Below are 21,957 nucleotides of genomic sequence, written 5' to 3' on the forward strand. Positions count from 1 at the left end.
GGAAATCAACGATGAATTATTTCATGAAATTAGTCATCTCACTTTCTATGTGTGATAATTGATTCTATATTCCTGCCATTTTAACGTAAAATTACTCCAGAATAAATTAATATTTCAAATTAAATATAAACAGGTTTACTATAAAGCAAACATAGCTAATATGCCTATACAACCTAGAGATATTTTCAACATATTATGAAACCCTAAGGTACTTTTAATTTTTATAGTATATTTCTCGTTCGCTTTTCTCCTCTCTCTCCCTCCCTCTCTTGCAGTATTTTCTTTCTAAATCTTCCTCCCTTCTCTCTCTCTATCGTCCTTTCTTGTAGTTTTTTTCTCTCTTCAAATCTCTTTCCGTAATTTTTTTTTGAATATTTTCTATGCAATTTTGATTCTACAATCTTTTTCTCTAAAAAAAGCTATATTGGAAAGCATATCTATTTTATACTTTTGAAAAGTATATAAACTCAAATTAAAGCATTAGAGAAGAAGAAAGTTCGTTTTGCAAAGTAAAGAGAATCTCAACATTTAAATCAAAAGCAATAGGGAAAAGAAATTAGTATCTCCGAGAGAGCTATGAAGCCGTCAAAAAACAAGCAGCAAACTCCTAGATTGAAAGAACAAAATGTTCAGCCTATGGCACCTACACTTACAACTTTTCAGCACCAAAAACAAAGGGTTGGTCACATTGAGAGGGCTGAAAATGACCCAATTAATGGCTACAGTTTCAGCACAACCTCAAGTGACCATGTGCCTAGTCCTTGTTCCCACCAAGTGCAAGTTTCTATCACCAAACAACAAGACATTTCCAACACTAATGATATAGAATTCTCAACTAGTCCTAGTAACTTTAAAAATCTAAGGAGAAAGAGAGCTAGAAAGAAGAAATTAGAAAAGCAAAACGAAGTTTCAACCTCTACCACTACAAACACTGCTGCTGATAGAGTTGAAAACGATACAATTGGTAAGGTGGTTTCAAACTTTTGCTTTAAGTATGTCCTCCTATATCAGACCACCCCAATTAGAAGCCCAGATTTTGGTGGTGAAGATCCTCTTAACCTTACCCCATTGAATATTCAAGCAGCTCCTCTTATGCAACCTGAAAATGCCATCAACATCCTATGCACTTTTAAGGAGGCTCAGATCTCAGCTCCTGATAGTGATGATGAATATGGTGTTATACACTCGGAGGATGAATACGACAAAGACTTTCAAAGTGAGGTTGGGTTAGAGGATGAAGAAGAGTATGTTGAACTATCAAATAGTACAGCTGCACCTTCTAGGATCACGACTAAAATCACGAACGATGAAATGAACCAACTAGCTAGTGAGCAAGGATTATCACCTAAAGGGGTTCACCACAATCCTAAAATTACTACTATTCATGCTCCTAGTAACAGACCAAACACTAGGCTCCGTAACCTTAGATCCCATCAATGATTAGCACAATTATATGGAATGCTAGGGGAATCAATACCAAAGGCGTCATAGATAGACTTAAGTCGCTCACACATATCCACCAAACGTCCATAATCTCCATCCTAGAACCTTTCTCTAACAATGTTCATCTCCAAAGCTTTGGAATCAACCTTGGTATGGATAGGTCCGTGTGCAATCCTAATGGTAAGATTTGGATCTTCTGGACACAGGATGTTGATTGTAAAGTTATCGACGTTGACGACCAATAGATAACTTGCGAGATGAAACATGTAGAGCATCAAAGTGCATTTCTCATGACATTTGTTTATGGAAAATGCAAAGATACTCTTATAAGACCGCTTTGGGATAGACTTATGCATCACGCTTCCACTAACCTTCCATGGTGCACAGTTGGGGACTTCAATGTCATCACCTCCACGAATGAGAAACTAGGTGGAATCCCTTACAACATGAACAAAAGTTTTGAATTCATTAGCGTTATTGAAGCATGTGGCCTAACAGATTTGGAGTATCATGGCTCAGACTACACTTGGTGTAATCAACGAGATATGCATAAAAGAATATGGAAGCGACTCGATAGAGCTATGGTGTCCGATAACTGGTTAGCCGCTATGCCTCACACTTCAGTCACCCATCTCCCCTCTACTGGTTCTGACCATAACCCTCTACTTATAGAAATGAATGAAAGACAGGATTCCACTATTAAATATTTTAAATTCTTGAACTGTTGGGTGGATAACCCTACTTTTCTCAAAACTGTAGAGTCCTGTTGGGACAGACCCATGACAGGGAACCCAATGTGGTCCTTTCACCAAAAAATGAAAAGGCTTTCCTCCACACTTAGCAAATGGTCGCGAGTGGAATTCGGCGACATTTTTGCCAAGGTTAGGGAATATGAAGAACTAGTGAAAATCGCCGAAGAAAATCTGATAGTATCCAATAATGAAGAGAATAGGATGCAATTGCATGCTCTCAACTCCGAATACATCAGATTTCTTAAAATTGAAGAAAACATTCTCAAACAAAAAACTCAGCTACATTGGTTCAAGGATGGAGATGCTAACACTAAGTATTTCCATGCTTTAATCCGTGGTAGGAGAAGGCGACTTTTCATTCACAAGGTTACTAACGAAGAAGGGGATTGGATTCAGGGCGACGAGCACATTGCTAGAGCAGCTTGCGATCATTTTCAGCAAATATTCACAGGTGATCAATCTCCGATTCCGGAGAACATCTTGAATTACATTCCTAGAATAATCACAGATGCTCAAAATGAAATCCTTCAAGCCACGCCTACCATTGAAGAATTGAAACATGTGGTCTTCTCCATGAATCCTAACTCTGCAGCTGGTCCAGATGGTATGAATGGAAAATTCTTCCAAACTTGCTGGGAGATTATTTCGGAGGACCTACTAGCAGTCATTACTTCTTTCTTCGGAGGGTATGCTATGCCTAAATTCTTTTCTCATGCTTGTTTGGTCTTGCTCCCTAAGGTAGATCACCCCAACACACTCTCTGACTATAGACCCATTAGTCTTAGTAACTTCACCAATAAGATCATATCAAAACTCATTAGCCTCAGGCTTGCACCGATTCTCCCCGTTCTTATTTCTCCCAATCAATCTGGATTTGTAAAAGGAAGAAGCATCTCCGAAAATATCATGCTAGCACAGGAGATTATCCACGATATCAGAAAGCCCGTTATTGGTGACAACGTGGTTATCAAGTTAGACATGGCCAAAGCATATGATAGAGTCTCCTGGTCTTATACTTGTCTGGTACTGAGAAGGATGGGCTTCGGTGAGACCTTTATTGATATGATTTGGCGAATCATGTCTAACAATTGGTACTCTGTTATTATTAATGGATCTAGACATGGTTTTTTCCATTCCACCAGAGGGCTCAAACAGGGTGATCCTCTTGCTCCCGCTTTATTCATTTTGGGAGCGGAGGTGCTTTCCAGAATGCTGAATAGTCTTCATAATTACCACTTCTATCATGTTTTTTATATGAAGAAAAGAGGCCCACAAATTAACCATTTGAGTTTTGCGGATGACGTTATCATCTTTTCCTCCGGAAGGAGGGAAATTCTTCAAATTATCATGAAGACCTTGACTCTGTATGAAAAGACATCGGGGCAGCTTATAAACAAAAATAAGAGCCACTTCATGATGCATCCCAATGCACTCCAAGACAATGTGGAAACGGTGAAACAGGTTATGGGTTTCACTCAGAAGCATAGTCCCATCACCTACTTAGGATGTCCTCTGTACATTGGTAGGCAAAGAGTCATGTACTACACGAACATGGTCTCTAAGGTTGTCAACATAATTAGAGGGTGGCACTCCAAAATCCTCAGCTACGGCGGTAGAGCTACACTCGTGAAATACGTACTTCAGTCGCTCCCCATTCACCTTCTTTCGGCCATTACTCCCCCCCGTACTACTCTCAAACAGATTGAGAGAGTCACCGCTGATTTTTTCTGGGGGTGGAAGGATAACAAGAAAAAATACCATTGGGCTTCATGGAAAAAACTTTGTTATCCATATGACGAAGGAGGTATTGGGTTGAGGAAAACTACAGATGTGTGTAAATCTCTCCAGCTCAAGCAATGGTGGATCTTTAGAGCTAAACCAACGTTGTGGGGTGAGTTCCTTAGAGCCAAATACTGTCAGAGAGCCAACCCCATCAGAAAAAAATTCCATTCTGGCCAGTCGCTTGTATGGAAACACATGATGCACAACAAACACATTGCTGAACCTCACATTCAATGGAGGTTTCACTCGGGTTCGTGTTATTTTTGGTGGGACGATTGGCTAGGTATCGGCCCCTTAACCAACTATAGGCAGGAATTGGGAAACGCAAGCAACGCGAGGGTGGCTGATTTTCTTATAAATGGGCAATGGAACATCGATATGCTAAATCAGTTGGCACCAGTGCAACTCGTCCCTCTCATTACTTCTTCCACAATTCAGATGCAAGGAAACACACCCGATCAGGCCATTTGGAAGCCTAACACCAATGGGAACTTCACATGTTCCTCGGCATGGCAGGTTGTCAGGGAACACCGGACCAAGACATTTTCCGACTATTACACTTGGAACAAAAACATCCCCTTTAAATGCTCTTTTTTGTTGTGGAGGGCTTTTAGAGGCAAGCTGCCAACGGAGGAAAAGCTAACTGCATTCGGCTATGATTCCACTCCATGTTGTTGCTGCCATATTCCAGGTCCGGATACCATAGAGCACATTTTCAGCACTGGCCAATTCGCTAGGAATATTTGGCGCTACTTCTCAGATTCCCTAGGCATAAGGCATGAAGCCACACCCCTCAAACCTCTTATTATGAGTTGGTGGCTTCGTAAGTACCGCACAGAAGCTCACAAACTTATCCTTCACTCCACCCCAATATTTATATGTTGGAATTTGTGGAAGAATAGGTGCGCAAGCAAATACGGGGGGAAGAGTTCTAGTTTGGCGAGAGTGAAATTTGCAATTTTCAAGGACATCTCAAATCTCCTTAGAGTCGCGTACCCCTATATCCATTGGCCCTCGAACTGGATCCACACCATCTCCTGTATAGATAAGTGTACTCATGAGATAAAGATCACCCAAGTCTCGTGGATTAAGCCACAACTAGGTTTCGTCAAGCTGAACACTGACGGCAGTGCGTTGGGTAATCCGGGGCCAACTGGGGGGGGGGGGGGTGGAATCTTAAGAGATCACATGGGTAAATTCATCTTCGCCTATGCCATACCGTTAAGGGAGGGAACCAACAATCAAGCCGAACTAGAGGCGGCAGTTTATGGGCTTAAATGGTGCATTCAAAAGGGCTTTCAGCACGTTATCCTAGAAGTTGACTCGGAGTTGCTCACTAAATGGATCAATCATCAAACGAAACCTCCGTGGAGCCTTCACCAGGTAACTCATGACCTTGTTGTTATTTCCAAATTATTTGCTTTCTTTTCTTGCAGGCATGTATACAGGGAGGCAAACTTCACTGCGGATGCTCTCTCCAAGCACAGTCACATTCTTACCACTCCAGGCCACTACACCACCCTCCAGCAGCTACCTCCTGGTACTCGAGGATACTACATGCTAGATAGAGTCGGCCTGCCCAGCTTCAGACGGAGGAAGACCAAACGGATTAAAAAGCCTCCATGATTTACTATTTCATTTTGCACCCTTGAATTGAGCACTCAATTACAGTGTCCCCCCCTTATTTATGCTTTCCTAGTTTCTTTGTGTCGAGAGGAGTCCTCTCCTTTAGGTGCATAGTTTCTAGGTTTTCTTTTCGTGTGCATGTATCGGGAATGAGTTGGCTGACCTTAGTAGGATGACCGGCTTATGAACCACCATAGGATTGGAGGTTAGGTCTATGCCCCCTCCTTGTATTTTTTTTTTCTGTTTTATGTATAATACAGCTTGGGGGTGAGCGGCTTAACCCCTGGCCGCGCACGAGAGGTGGGAGCCTCGTGTAGGGTCTATTCCCGAAAAAAAAAAATAATAATAAAAAAAAAATCAGTAAATAATAATAAATACACGAATTTAGAAAATAACAAGAATACGACTTGTCCTTATTTGATGAATGCATATCAATGCATAATTGATACTGAATAAATGTATCAGGACTCTATTTTCCCTTATTTGATGAATGTATCAGTGTATACATCAACTTCTTCTTCTTCTCAATCATACATCTTTGTATCTAATACATGTATGATACTAAAATTTGATATGTATATTCTATAAAAATCGATACACGTTGGTATAAAAAGAAAATAAAACACAGATATATATTTGTATGTGTGTATCAAATACATGTAAGGTATTTAAAATTAAAATTGTTAAACACATATACATTGTGAAATACAGATATAGAGAGGGAGAGAGTGGAGTGAGACATGTTCGCGTCGGACATCTGTAATGTCCTCCTTTTATATACTAATCTGATCGCAGTAACTTATATAAAAGTTATAGCCGTTTTATTCATGTTCGTTGTCATAATATTTCGTATTGAACGAGCGAAAGAAAATTTAAACAATTTTAAGCGAGATAAATACAATCACACATACATTATATTTTGATTTAAACTAGAACAAGATATGTAAAGTAATTCAGGGATATATTATCATATTTTATAAAATTTTATTTGGAAATTATTATGTAATTTTAGCCCTTCTTCACTAGTGGTCCAGTATCCACTTTGATTTTCCCCTTTCTCAACATTTCGAATGGGTTTTCCCTCTCGTGAGACCAAGAAAAACCTAGTACTATCTGTTTGTGAAAATGCCCCAAAGAAGCTCGAGAGACCAAGAAAAACCAACACCCACTCTCCGAAGATCTCCGCGGCTTACTGCCGCCGCTGCTGCTACCGAAGTTCTCACGAAACAGATTGAAGTTTCAAAAAGCCCCACTAAATCGATAACCAGGTTGCGAAGATCTTCAAGATTGAGTATCGGAACTCCGCGGACTAATGGCGAGGTTAATAATACAGAGAGAAGGATTACTCGCGGTTCTAATCGAGTTGACAATTCAGTTGAGAAAAGAAATGGGGTTATTAGTACAAGTGGAAAAACTCGTGTTTCTAGATGTACATTAGGTGGTAGCACGGAGAGAGCTGTCCCAACATCTGAATTAGCGGGATGTGGAGAGGACGACGACAATGGCGCGGGAAAGAAACAGGCATGCTTGAAGAGGAAGAGAACCCAAGGAATGGAGGAGAATAGTGTTGTTAATGGATGGACCAACGAACAAGAGCTGGCGTTGCAAAGTGCTTATTTTGCGGCAAAGGCAACACCTAACTTCTGGAAGAAAGTTGCTATGATGGTAATTTTTGCTACTAGTTATTTCCTGTGATTTTAGAATTGAGTTATGTTTTATTTCTCCTTTATATAATTCTATTATCATGACAAACTAATCAAGCTGCGCATTGAGCATTTATGTACTTGATATATAGGGAAAATTGTCTGTCTCGTTTGTAGGAATGATAAGGAATAATTTGTCTCGGGATTAATTTTAGGACGAGTTTATCACATGTTTGGTTGGGATAAAATTGCGGGATGACTTGTTCCCTACTAAACGATCCCTAAGTGTCAAAAACCAGGTATAATCGGAGCTAGGATTTCAGGTATGATACAAATTGCTTTCTTAGATGGCTTTTGGGTCTTATATTCGTACCTACTGTGATCTTTGTCTCTTAGATTGTTGAATATGTTTGTGCGTCAACATTATCAATGTAATAAGAAAATTGTTTTTGCAAGTGTAGAAGCTGATAGGTTGGGGATGGTCTAATCAAATTTAGTCTAAAATTTGAGCTCTCTGCGTTAAGTTGATTTAATTCAGAAAGAAGTTAAGAAAGTCAAAGACGAGTTTCAGATAGTCTTGTATGGTCTTGAGATGCAAGATCGCTCAACATTAAACCGATTTCAAATGACTGCTTTCACTTATTCATCCTCCTCTTGGCAAGCAAAATGGACCTGATAGCTCTTCTTGCTGCAAAAAACTTGCTGTCTAACCTTGGGCCTAGACAAATTATCTGCCTCTTGGCTCTTTACAAAGGTTAACCAGGAATTTTATTTGTTTACAGAAGAGAAACAGTTGACGGGTGGAGACAGTCTCTTTCCATATTTCACATTACTAGAAGCACCCATAAGAAGAAGATATTCTTATGTAAAAGATACATAAGATCAATTTCAGATCAACTACAGCTATATTTTCTCGCGTCTCATTCCCTTCTCTATTATCCTCTGTGGCTTTTTCATTTGTTAATAAGACCTAATTCTCCAGCTCTCTTCAGTGGCTTCCTTCCCCTACCATCTCTACCACTTCATTATTTTGCCCGCTTGCTTCCATGTATCTTCATTTTACTTGGACAGTCAATGTCATCTTGTCCAGTTTGAACTTCTGTCACCTTCCAAATTTCTCCCAAATCTTCAACCCTCTGTTGTTTTTTATTTTTTATACCGCTTCCTAGGAGCTGCCTCCCACTTTGCTCCTTTGGTGACTCGAACTCACAACCTTCGGGTTGGAAGTGAGGGGTGCTTACCATCCGAGCAACTCTGTTGTTTGGTTGTTTCTTGTTGAAGAATGGAAAAGTCCCACAATCCTCCTCCCTTTGAGCTAGCTTTTGGGGTGTGAGTTAGGCTCAGAACCTATTTTTATATGGTATCAAAGCAGGATCCATCTCACCCGATGTTGGGCCCCCAAATTAAATTTGCCCACGTACTAGATGTCCAGCTCTGGGCGTGAGGCCCAACATTGGATGAGATGGATCCTGCTTTGATATCATGTAAAATTAGGTTTTGAGTCTAACTAACACCCCAAAAGCTAGTTCAAAGAGATGAGAATTGCGCAAACCTTATAAAGAGACCACTCATCTTTTTAACCACCGATGTGGGACTTTTTCATTCTTTAACTGTTCTTAATGGAAATGCTGAAGAGGAAATTGATGGATTTGTTTGCCGCTGGAAGAGGGAGAGAATGAGACAGATGGAGATTAGAAATTACAAAACTTGTTTATTAGGATTGAGTGGTTTTTAGTTGTTTCAGATATTCTTTTGTTACATTTTTATAGACACCTAGGGCAGAATAGTGGAAGAAATACAATTCTTCTAATTTGAGATTTTGTGCGAGTAAAAATGAGTCCTATTTAATTGTAGTATGGTATTCGAAAACCGAAATTCCATTAATACTGAAAGGATAAGTTTCTTATTAAAGTAGACGGCATTGTGGAGTGGCATGAATGGAATTAAGATAATCTTTATTTGGACAAATGGAGTAAGAAAAATGATACTATAATTATTTGTGTGATGATTTTATTTTCCCTGTTTATGCCATGAAATTATTTGTGTGATGATTTTATTTTCCCTGCTTATGCCATGAATTATTTGTGTGGTGATTTTATTTTCCCTGCTTATGCCATGAAATATCGAAATAGCAAGATAAATGCCTGCAGGAATGAGAAACCAAAAGAGACAACAAACATTGTTGGGAAAAAAGGAAGAGACAATAAGGTTGATCTTTAATACTTTAGAAATAACTCCTCCAGTAGTTAAATATAACTTGTGGTTCTCACACACACACACACACACACAGAGAGAGAGAGAGAGAGAGAGAGAGAGAGAGAGAGAGATTGAAGGACAACAAAATTGATCTCTAAAGAATAACATCAATGCCGTTGAAACCTCAGTAGTCAGAATCTAAGTTAGCGGACTCTTCACTTTGGGGCACCCATGTCGACACGACATGGGTGTGGGATCCGTATCGGAAATGGTCAAACAATTTTGGGTATTTTGACCAAAATCAAAAGAGAAATTGAAAACAGATACAATGATTTTGGATACAACTTAATTGTAAACAGTAAAGAGATGCATTTGTAGTTGATAATAATTACAGATTCGAGCTTGCACCCAAAATTTGTTCATTCCTTTCCTTCCAAATAATCCACCATAATTTAGGCATGTTTTTTGTAACTCTATTCTTTGATGTTTAAATTATTTTTCGCACCCATATCGGTACCTAGATTCATACCCCATAATCTTAAAATTTAGATCATGAAGGATCCAACCTCTAGATCCACACCCGTATTGGACACCCTCACCCGAGTCCGAGGAACTCAGGTCAGAATTAATTGAGAATTTCTACAGATTGCATGGGAAGACTGATTAGTGGACTTATTTCATCTGGTGAAGGTGACTTTTAACAAGATCATTTAAAATCTGTGAGCAGCATGATAATGGTGCTGAGGAGCAGTGCTTGATACTTCAGGCAGCCAAGTACCATACAGGTTTATCAATTGCTTGACGCTTGTATGAGGGCATGCCTATCGACCAAAATAAAATAAAATAAAATGAGGGCGTGTCCAAAATAAAAGCAAGATAGCAAGTTGATTGTGCATAGAACCTTTGCTTTAGGAAGAGGGTGAAGGGCTTGTTCGGTATGAGGCTTGGTGATGTTTCCAAAGCCACAGGATGAATCACAATACTTCAGGTGATGAAAAAATAAATTACCGCAGTATTTCACTCTATAAGGTAGGATATAGGACTTTAGTTTGTCCCTGAGGCTCACCGTAGCGTTGATAGGTTAATACCATCTTCCTTGACTAGTTTCGTCTCTGCTTTCTGATGATGTCTGTTTATATTTTACTAAAGGAAAGGATAATGTAGGGCAAAAGTGAGGCTGTCGAACTTATAGGAAGTTTGGAAGGAGCATTTGATCATTTGCTTACTCCTGGGTTTTCGGTGGTTGATCCTGGGCTTTTCCAGCTGTGACTGGACGATGGAAATAGGTTCCAAACGCTGAACTGTTGCATTGTATCAATATTTTACACAAGATGAAACCTATATATGAATAAGAATGACATGGTAGTTTGATTATCTAAAATTACTTATGGTGGTATTTTTTATTTTTAGATCCAAATATTTTTGCATACCTACAGCTCATTTGGACACAAGCTGCGAAGCAACAAAACCTTGAGATCTAACATAACTTAGTATATACTTCTAATCATCAGCTTTCAATTAGGAATTATTAGAATTGCTCTCCACCTAGAAATCCATGAATCTAGATTCTAGGTCCTTTGTTGATATCAATGTGTTAGCTATTGGTGTTTGTAAGCTATGATTTTCTGATATCTGCAAATAATATATAAATCAAAGAAAGTTATGGTAGTTGAAACTTCTGGCTCTTCTTAGTTGTCCTCGTCAATGTCGACATGATAAATTTAGTTTTATAATAATTTTGAACGTCTGCTTGTGATATACATGATCATCTGAGTAAACTTTGGACTTGTATTGCAGGTGCCTGGGAAATCAGCAAAGGATTGTTTTGACAAGATACATTCGGATTTTATGACCCCACCTCAGCCTCAACCACGTTCAAGGGTTAAAAAGATGAATACATTATCACTTTCTCCATGTGCAACTAAATTGCTTCAGTCCACTGAGAAAAACACAAACAGGCGAAGATATAGCAAGCATAAGAACCATCTCTCACGCAAGGCTGTGAGACAACTACTGCAAAAGCAAACTGACATAGATCGAGATAAGGAAGCAGACTTCTTCAATGCTCTTGAATCATCAACAAATCCAACTGCTGGGGCATTTTGCCAGGACACGAATTTTGTCACCCCAGAGCGCAACAAAGAGAGTGTGCATCATCTTAGAAAGTGCCTGGAGAGATCGTCTTCAGCCCATAAAAAACACCGTTCCCGATTAAGTGGTTCATCAGGAGCAATTCTTACCAGCCCACCAGTTCTAAAACCAATTAAGAATAAGGCCTTACATGAGAGGTATGTTGATCAGCTACATTGCAGGGAAGCAAAGAGAAAGGCAGCCACATCAAGGACAGCAAAGGGCCACCAAAATAAGAATGATCACAAGAATGAGAATGTCATAAAAACGGATGTGATTAAAGCTGCGAAAAATGCTCTAATGTCTGAAGCAAGAGATGCAATCAACCAATTTCAGAATTTACAGACATGTGCTATGAACAGCTTCAATCATGATGATGATGATTATGTTGATGTGAACCATAATTCTGATGATGACGAGGATGCCAGATACTGATTTTCAGTTAGCTATAACCCAAAATGTATCACAGATCTCTGAACCAAATATTTCCCAACTTGGAGTTATGATTCAGTCAGTCTCAGAAACATCATTTCTGCAAAAAGGCTTGTTGTATATATGTGAATCTAAGGCTCTCTTGAATTTCAGTAATTTTTTAGTTTAGGCATATGAAGTGTATACTGTATTTTCAAGTGATGAAGCTACTTGACAAAGCAGAAAAAGTGGCCAAATATACTAAAGTTTTTGCTGGGAGAATAGTTTGTTACTTTGATAATAAAAAGAAAAATTCATATTGCTCAAGTCGATGCAAATGTCCTTGATCGTTAAAGCCCAACAATTATCTAAATAAAAAAATGCGGAGAGCCAATGACTATGCTTAGTAGACTTAGGATCAAATAGAGTGTATTAGTAATGTTGATATTGCAAATTGAAAAAAAAAAAAACAGTGCTACTTTTGTTTAGATCTTGGTTAATACCTTCGAGAATTTAGCAGAGCAGGGAAATTAGTGATTTTGATATAAATACAGACTGCACATAAGTTGTACCGTAATGAATTCCGCCAAATTAAATTAGACTTTCAATGTTAGACTTTGATTAGGATTGGCCCCTAAAACTAATACAAGTATATAATACCATATAGGAAAAATTACCTAATTACACTCTTTTATTTATCATATTTTTCATTATTCCCATCCATTTAAAAAAAAATCAAAAATTCCTTATTTCCATCCGAATACATTAATTCAGTATGTGATTCCTAAAAAATCTACTAACATATTTACCAATAATGGAAGTAGATCACACCATAGATATCATGATCCAAACATATTTCATGCAAAAGTTTCAACTAGTCCTAGAGAAAAGAAAGAAGTTAAAACATAGAAAAAAGGAGTAAAAAAGGGATCTCATAGAAGAAACAAAGTAGAGGAGAAATACGTGAAACCGATCATTTACAATTTGAGTAAAAAAAATAATCTTACAAATATTAACATTATGTGTAAAGCCCTTTTAGATGAAATTAAAGTTTTTTAAAAAATCGTTATAATCACATGCAACTTCCTGTATTCATTAAATAATTAACCTTACATACATTTAATTTTTACACACGGGAATGACAATTAAATAAGATTAATTTTTATAATACAAGATTTATATTACAATGTGAAAATGAAATGCAAAATAGTATCCTTAATTAGTTAATTAATCATCATCAACTAAATAAAATATTGAGTTGCTTATAATTCATTTCTAATCTCACGTATTATTTAGACTAGGCAATTTCAACTTACAAGCATCAATCAATGACGCGCGGGATCAACTAGAGACTTCATAATAATTTAAAAATGATCTTATCCTAATTATTCATTGTGCCCCTTAAATCTTAATTAATATATTTCTTTTTTCTATTTACAAAAGAAATTTTATGTAGTCGAGATTGAAGACTGAACAATCATTTAATAAAATTAAAATAAGCCATTGACTATTTATATATAATTACGTAGCACTCGCGTGTTCTACCGGCAAGTGAATATAAAGTTGTTATTTGAAGTTTTTTTTTTTTTCATTTCGAATTATTTTCCCAATCTCCTATTCCCATCTTCAATTATCGGAGATTATTTAATTAATGTTTTAAAAGGCGGGTTCACCTCGAGGCGTGACATTGGTAAAACGCTTTGAAGTTCATGTGTGAGGCTTACGTATTTAGCATTCGATTGTACAATTTGAACACGCCAAACGTTTGAACCTTGCCTAACAAATCTTATAAAATTTATAATTCATTAGTTAATATTGTTGATTCTCATAATTTTTTAATATGATATGCTTAATGGTTTATTTTATTTATAGAAATAAGAAGATTGAGAATCGCAATAACAAGTCATAGTATTACATATTAATTTATTATTTGAGAATATCGTGAGGATGAATATCACTTAACATTATTTTTTAAAAAAATACATAGCCAAATTTTACATCTTTCTTATCATTCGTCTTTATGTGTCTGTCATATGACTCAAAATTAACATATTTTATTATGTCACTATTTGAAAGTAATTTAATGTTATTCATGATGAAGGCCTTTTCTTTGTTGTAATACTAATAAAGTTTATTGATTATTTTCTTTTAGAAAATAAATTGCAGTAATATACTTTTAAAAATTGTGATTCTTTTATTATTTGAAAGTTAAGATATTGAAATTGATTTACATCTCACTATATCTTTTATATCATTTATTATTTATATTTGTAAAGTTATGCTAGAAGTTTTATTTTCTATGAGTTTCTTTAATTATTTTAAATTATTACTACGATATTTTTAGAATTTTTGTGTTATTATATTATTTTTATTATATTATACATTTAAATTTTTAAAAAACTATGTAGCTTATGTCTTTTGTCTCAAAACTTAAATCTCACCTCTCATACTACATAAAATATCTCGCCTCTCGACCCTTAACCTTTACATGATAGTTGAGATTGGAACTTCCCTACAAACATCTGGGGATTCACAATAAAAGAACACAGATTGGGAATTGTGATGTATTAGAGTGGGAAATCTTTTCAGAAACTATCTTACTAATATATTTTGAAACTATCCAATAAATTTTTTCATTTTTTCATCCGATGTCTGAAGCCTGTGAAGTTTTAATTACATTTGGATCATGCACTGCAGGGTCCATTCAAGGATAACGCTCCCAATAAATTTTTCTCCATACCCAGAACTCGAACCTAAAACCTCTAATTAAAAATGAAACCGTCTCACCATTGCACTACAACCCAACACCCATGTTGGTTACCTAATAAGTTTTGTCACTTGCTATTATAACTTTTCCGTTGTAAAAGTCTTTCCATTTACTACTATATAATCTCATTTTATTGTTGTTTCTATAAAAATGTATTCCACTTGGTGGCTTTAATTAGTTTGACAATTTTAACCAAAACAAGTTCCTTAGAAATGTCAACTAGTGAGAATACTTCCATCGAGCTTCTTCATGCTCAAGCTCAAATTTGGAATTATATTTTCAATTTCATAAGTTCTTCAGCGATAAAATGTGCACTTCAACTAGGAATCCCTGATGTCCTCTACAAACATGATAAGCCCATGTGCCTTTCTGATCTTTCTGCTAAACTGTCTGTCGTCAATTCTTTAAAGGTTACATTCTTGCCTATTTTAATGCGCTTTCTTGTTCAATCTGGTTTCCTAAATCAACATGAAGATCTCTATTTTCTTACCCCAGCTAGTCGCCTTCTTGCGAAAAATGAGTCCTTCAATGTTAGGTCACTCTTGCTTCTCAATCATGGTTCAGTCATGTCAAAAGCATGGACTCAGTTAAGTGATTGGTTCCAAAATGATTCTCCCACTCCTTTTCATACCGCTCATGAAAAATCTTTATGGGATTACATTGGGGAAGAGAAACCTAGTGTACTAGGCGATATTCTCAATGATGCATTGGCTAGTGACTCGAGGTTGAATACCAATGTACTTATTACAGAGTGCAAACATGTGTTTGAAGGGTTAACGTCGTTGGTGGACGTTGGTGGTGGCACTGGTACTGTTTCTATTGCCATAGCCAAAGCTTTTCCTAACATAAAGTGCTCTGTACTTGATCTCCCTCATGTTATAGGCGACCTAAAAGGAAGTTGGAATTTGGATTTTGTTGGAGGAGATATGTTCGATAAGATTCCTCATGCTAATGCCATCTTACTCAAGGTACGTACAATTTAGCTACAAATAGAGCCGTCAATAAGAGTTAGGCTCGTTGGATCAGTCCAGCGTCCGTTGGGTCAGTCCAGCTCAATTCGTAATTTGATAAGGTTAAAGTAAGATTTTTAGAGCCCATTAAAGAATAGAGTTTTTTTAGTCCAATCCGAATAAACTCCCCGCTTGAACAATGTGGGTTGGACTGGCCCGTGGGCCAAATAAAAATAAAATAGAATACTAAAAATAACAAGAGAAATCCAAACTTAAAGTCTTAAACCGAATATTACAAAATCGAAAACCCAAATATAAAAAATATTTTCTTGTATGGTTGTATCCAAAATATTTTCATAAAATAACAATGATTTCAAATTGAAGTCATACAATCAAATCTTTACTTGAAACCACACTTAATAAATATTATTAAGATTATTTTATTTATAGATTTGAGGTTTAGTTAACAAGTAGTAACCATCATGTAATATTGTCTTGTCGATACTTATGTTAATATTTTAAAATTTAAATTTAAATTATAAAGAGTATACTGTTTGAAAAAAGGTGGGCTGGCCTGGTGCGACACGTAGCCCACGTAGTTATGGATTGGGCAGACTATTTTTTGGCCTGCCAAAATAATAGATCAACCCGGCCTGACCCGTAAAATTACAAAGCTTGTATGGGTTGGACCGGCCCATATTAACATCTTTAGCTATAAAAACCATTTCCTTCTTTCTTTCAAGGAAAAATTACCCATTTACACATGTTATATTACCATATTTATTAATACTCCCAACTAGTTGAAAAAATATCAAAAATTCTTATTTTTTTTAACTCTGTCACTCTTTCACTGATACATCACTTTTACCTTATATCAGTTATCCTAAATTCACGCCTATTCTTTGCCTCGTCGTCGGCATTTTTTTTTCCCAATTTCAGTCCATCTATTACTCAATTTCAAGCTTCTAAGTAAGGTATGTATCTCACTTCATTCTCACCTCCTTCGATTTTCTCTGTTTTCTTCTGTAATTTTTTTTACTCATATTGTTCACTGATACACATGGAATCCGCTCCATCTTTTATTGTTGGTCTCACTCAGTTGAATAAAAATCAAGAAATTCTTATTTCACCGGACGAGGTTAGATCCAAACATCGTAACGATCCATCAGTGATGGATAAGCTACGTGAGAAATTAAAGTCGAAATCTCAAGTTCAACATTTACCCAAAGAAGCCGATAAGAAGATTGAAGAGGTTTCAACACACCCTAATCTCCCAAAGGTATGAGTTCATCTAAGATATTTTTTTAATGTCGTTTTTATGAAGATTTACTGCTTCTGATACATATAATTTTATGTATCAAATTCGTATGTATCAACCTTTAATGATTCTGATACATCGAGTTTTTGTATCAAATGCTCATATATCGGGATTTACTACTTCTGATACATCTTATTTATGTATCAGATTCTCATGTATCAAGCTTACATGAGAATCTGATACATCTTGTTTATATTATTTTTTTTAAAAATGTCATTTTTCTAAAGATTTACTAATTCCTGATACATCTAGTTTATGTATCAGATTCTTATATATCAAGCTTTAATATTTCTAATACATCATGTTTTTGTATCGAATTCTCATGTATCAAACTTTAATGTTCCTGATACATCTTGTTTATGTATCAGATTCTCATTTATCAAACTATAAGCATAGCTTGTGAGTATTAACAAATATGCATATTTAAATCATTACTGTGTCAAATTATTTTTTTTAAAAGTTGTGTATTCATTTTTTTTGCAGGGATTATGGTATTTTTATGGCTATTTTTGCTGAATATCTTAGTGATGGAATTTCTATTTCAACTACTAGACTACATGCCGAATTCTTCTGTTCAAGATATGCCGCACTATTGTGGAATTATGGTTGTCTGAAGGCCAAGGATGGTTATGTTAGCGACAATGACGATCCAAAAAAATCTAAGAGAGATTTCATATCCACTGGTCAAGGAGAACCGATGGACGTCGAGTAGTTTTTTTTTAATTTTATAGTAGTAGAATGTACACTTATGTTTTTGCACCAATAGTAAATATTTTTTTGGCTATTCAACAATTTAGCAAACTTTTAAGTTTTTCTCATATTTATGTATCATATTCTGATTTATCAAACTTGAATGCTTCTGAGACTTCTTATTTATTTATCAGGTTTTCATTTATCAATCTTTAATACTTATGATATATCTTGTTTTTTTTAATCATATTCTCATGTATCAAACTTGATTGCTTCCGATACATCTACTTTATGTATCAGATTGTAATGTATCAAAATTTAATAATTTTGATACATCTACATTTATATATCAGAATATCATGTATCAATCTTTACAACTTCTGATACATCTACTTTATGTATCAGATTGTAATGTATCAAGATTTAATGATTCTGATACATCTACATTTATATATATCATAATATCATGTATCAATCTTTACAACTTCTGATACATCTACTTTATGTACCAGATTGTAATGTATCAAGATTTAATAATTCTGATACACCTACATTTATGTATCAGAATATCATGTATCAATCTTTACAGCTTCTGATACATTGTTTATGCATCAGATTGCAATGTATCAAGCTTTACAGATTCTAATACATCTACATTTATGTATCAGCATCTCATGTATTAAGCTTTAGAGCTTCTGATACATCTAGATTATGTTTCAGATTCTTATGTATCAAGATATAATGATTCTGATACATCTACATTTATGTACCAGTTTATCATGTATCAAGCTTTACAGCTCTTGATACATCTACTTTATGTATCAGATTCTCATGTATCAAGCTATAATGCTTCTGATACATCCACATTTATGTACCAGTTTATCATGTATCAAGCTTTACAACTCTTGATACATCTACAACCTATATCAATACAACATGTTATGTATCAACCACAATTCAGTTGAAAACTAATACAACAATCTTTAAAGTATCAACCCTCAATACGTCGAATGTTTATGTATCCACTATTCTCATATATCAGATTCAAAATTACTATCAATACCAAGTAATTTACAATGAAAATAATTATCAACCATCCATGTATCAATTATTGATATTCAATTACTATTCTAGTTAATTGATATATGTATCAAATACAACCCACATTGTAAAAAAAACTATGTAGATGTAAGTACATGATCCAAATAGAATGTATCCTGTCATAACAAAACATCATTTGTCTTTGGGAATGAAATTACAAGTCTTTATGTTGCTACGAGAATTTGTGCTCGTTCTTATCTTCTCATTAGAGTATTTTTTTCTTCATTTCTTTGATCTTCCTAGCATCCTTTTGTATCTTGGTGGCAAGACGAATTCTTCTAAAATTTCTTTCGAAACAGACCAATCTTTCTTATCTGGCATTGGAACCATTGGCAATTCATAAGTATTTGTCAACGCCTCTGGCTTGTAGTAATCAGAACAGCATGGGTGCATGTCTGTAATGTTCTTGCTCTTCAACACTGCAATTGCGTGTGGACATGGTATCTCGTCTAGTTGAAACTTGCCACAATTGCATGTTTTTCTTTCAAGACACACAATATATCTTATACCTGACTCATAAACAGAATAAAGATATTCTAATGAAGCAACAACCTGCAGTAAATAATTATCACGGATATGTATTAAAACTGATGTATCAGGAAATAATGATCACAGAAAATACAGAACTAATGTATCATATAGCTATGTATCAAGCAATTATGTATCAAGTAGATATCTACTTAAAAAAAAAACTGGTGTGTACCTTCATTCTCGAACACTTCATTGTGTTTGATACTAGGATATCTTCGAATTTCCTACCCAAAGTATGTTTTGTATAAGCTTTTATTTCCATATTTTTGCAGTTTCAAGCACCAAATAACATTCTCGTTTGTTCCAAAAAGTCAATTATAGGCAGCTCTTGTTTGGAGAACAATGTTTTTACTTTTTACGGTCGATAGCTCTCTCAAACTATATATGTGAATATGCTAACACACTTCTGAAAATATTAGCTTGTCTTAGTGATGATGGATCAAAACACACACACACAAATTTAGGTATAGCATCGTTCAGTTCTTGAATTACTGATCAATGTGTGTAACAACCCTTATGCCTTAAGGTGTAAAATCTTAACTTGCCTAAATCAGTCTTAATGACTTTCGGGCTGGCATAAGGACTGTTAAACACATTGATGTTTGTATATATGTAACTAACTTGTATAGTTTAAAGTAAATATTATATTTTTGCATATTTATTTCTTAGTGATATCCATTAATTTTTTAAAAAATAAAGTTAACATGTATCAGATATACTTACTATGAATCAGTATGTATCATGAATATTAACCAACGAAAATTAACTCTACAAAATCAACAGTATATCTGAGAAAAGTATTTAACTGACTTATATACATAATGTCATGATGTATCATGACAGGTAAAATAAAAAAACATATTAACCTGTATCAGATACACAGAGATTGTTATGTAGCTGATACATTCTGAAAGCAAATTTTTGAATTGTTTTCCCAGAATTTATGCTAGAACTTATGCTCTATTTTTGAGTTTTCCTTCATAGTCAAAACTTTTGTATAGTTCATAACTCACCTCGGATTGCCAAACTACAGAATGTCTCAGTAGTATCGCGATATTCATCTTGATTCGCTTGATGAAACTCGAAATTTGGATTAAATTTTTTGTTAGAACTTATGCTATGTTTTTGAGTTTTTCTTCATAGTCAGAACTGTTTCTTTTTTTTAAAAAGGATTCTTTGCCTTAATTAGCACGGTAATTGATTGAAACAACCAATTATAACTTGATTTACGTTACTACCCATAAATAATCCAACAACATTAATTAATTTACACCAAAAACCTGATGTATCAGCATAGTAAGTAATGTATCAAAAAAAATTTAAAAAGAGGAAATCGGGTAATTTAAAAAAATAAGGGATACATTATAACTAGGCCTTTTCACTATGGGATTTAGGTAAAGTTTTCCTTTTCTCTTCAACTTAATTCTTCATTAATGTTGAACACAGTGTGTTCTGCATGACTGGAATAACGAAGATTGTGTGAAAATACTGAAGAAATGTAAAGAGTCGATTCCAAGCAGGGAAAAAGGAGGGAAAGTAATAATCATAGATACCGTTTTGGAGGATTCGAAACATAACAATGAATTTGTTCGAGCACAACATAATATGGATATGTTGATGATGGTTCTTTTTGCTGCCAAAGAGAGAACTGAGGAAGAGTGGGAGAAGCTCGTCACTGAAGCTGGTTTCACTGAATACAAAATAATTCCTGTTCTAGGTTTAAGGTCTCTTATTGAAATTTACCCTTAAATGGGAGATGTTTGAGATTGCTTACATGTTTCTTCATATTAAATTTGTAATGATCTTGGGTTCACCAATGCTCCATTTTAATTTATATGTTCTTGTTATACTATATTGGACTATCAACTCATTATATTATATTGGATTGTCACTTTAAATACATAAATTTTTTTTGATTGTAACTTTAAATTCATTGTACCGTATTAATGATCTTTTGTTTTTGGTTTAATCATTCTACATTCGAAACCCATAGACTCGACTAAGTAATCAGATCCATAGAATAATTAGGGTCCACGATCTTCAAGTTTTTGTTGTGACTAGAAGAGGAGTTCAGATGAGATTTGGGTCGTTGGGATAAAAGAGACTGAGAAAACTTTAATTGATAATATATGAATAGAGTAATGTCAGTATGTGAATTACTAGTGAAAAAGAACGAGCTCTATATAGTGAAAAGAAGTTGTAGAAGAAAAAGATAGAAGAAGAAGAGAAGCCGACTGCTTTTATTTTAAAAAATTTGGGATAGTTTGGTTTGCGAACAAGTTATCTCAAAATTATAACTTTGAGACTAATTTATCCATCTCTTAGATGAAATGAAATAACACCAAGTTTGAGGTATAAATTTATCTTGAGATTAGTTATACCTTCAACCAAATAAAGTATAAATTTAATCCTGAAATATCCCACCTTATCCATGATTCACGATCCAGATGACTGCGTGCATTATGTGTATCCAGTATCCAATTCAAACACTCAACGACTCTAGTTTTATAAATAGTGCGCAATTTCAACATTATGAATTCTCAGGAAAAAATTGTTCTGGTTAAGAGTTATTTAGCAGAAAATGTACATTGCTCTGCTTCACCTTAGAAGTGAATTT

The 21,957-nt window shown here is 35.2% G+C and overlaps 2 protein-coding genes across 2 annotated transcripts; both read left to right on the forward strand.

Annotated features, from left to right (window-relative positions):
• The first annotated feature begins 6,590 nt into the window (after window positions 1-6,590).
• Window positions 6,591-12,279, forward strand: LOC129887057 (uncharacterized). Its single transcript, XM_055962006.1, has 2 exons — window positions 6,591-7,268; window positions 11,240-12,279. The coding sequence occupies exons 1-2, from the start codon at window positions 6,729-6,731 to the stop codon at window positions 12,005-12,007; spliced, it is 1,308 nt and encodes a 435-aa protein (XP_055817981.1). The 5' UTR covers window positions 6,591-6,728; the 3' UTR covers window positions 12,008-12,279.
• Window positions 12,280-14,939: 2,660 nt separating this feature from the next.
• LOC129884887 (myricetin 7/4'-O-methyltransferase 2-like) lies at window positions 14,940-21,218 on the forward strand. The gene is made up of 2 exons (XM_055959161.1): window positions 14,940-15,718; window positions 20,787-21,218. Exons 1-2 carry the CDS (start codon window positions 14,963-14,965, stop codon window positions 21,087-21,089), a joined length of 1,059 nt encoding a protein of 352 aa, XP_055815136.1. The 5' UTR covers window positions 14,940-14,962; the 3' UTR covers window positions 21,090-21,218.
• Window positions 21,219-21,957: the final 739 nt, after the last annotated feature.

Source organism: Solanum dulcamara, chromosome 4 (genome assembly GCF_947179165.1).
Source record: "Solanum dulcamara chromosome 4, daSolDulc1.2, whole genome shotgun sequence".
Lineage (NCBI taxonomy): Eukaryota > Viridiplantae > Streptophyta > Magnoliopsida > Solanales > Solanaceae > Solanum > Solanum dulcamara.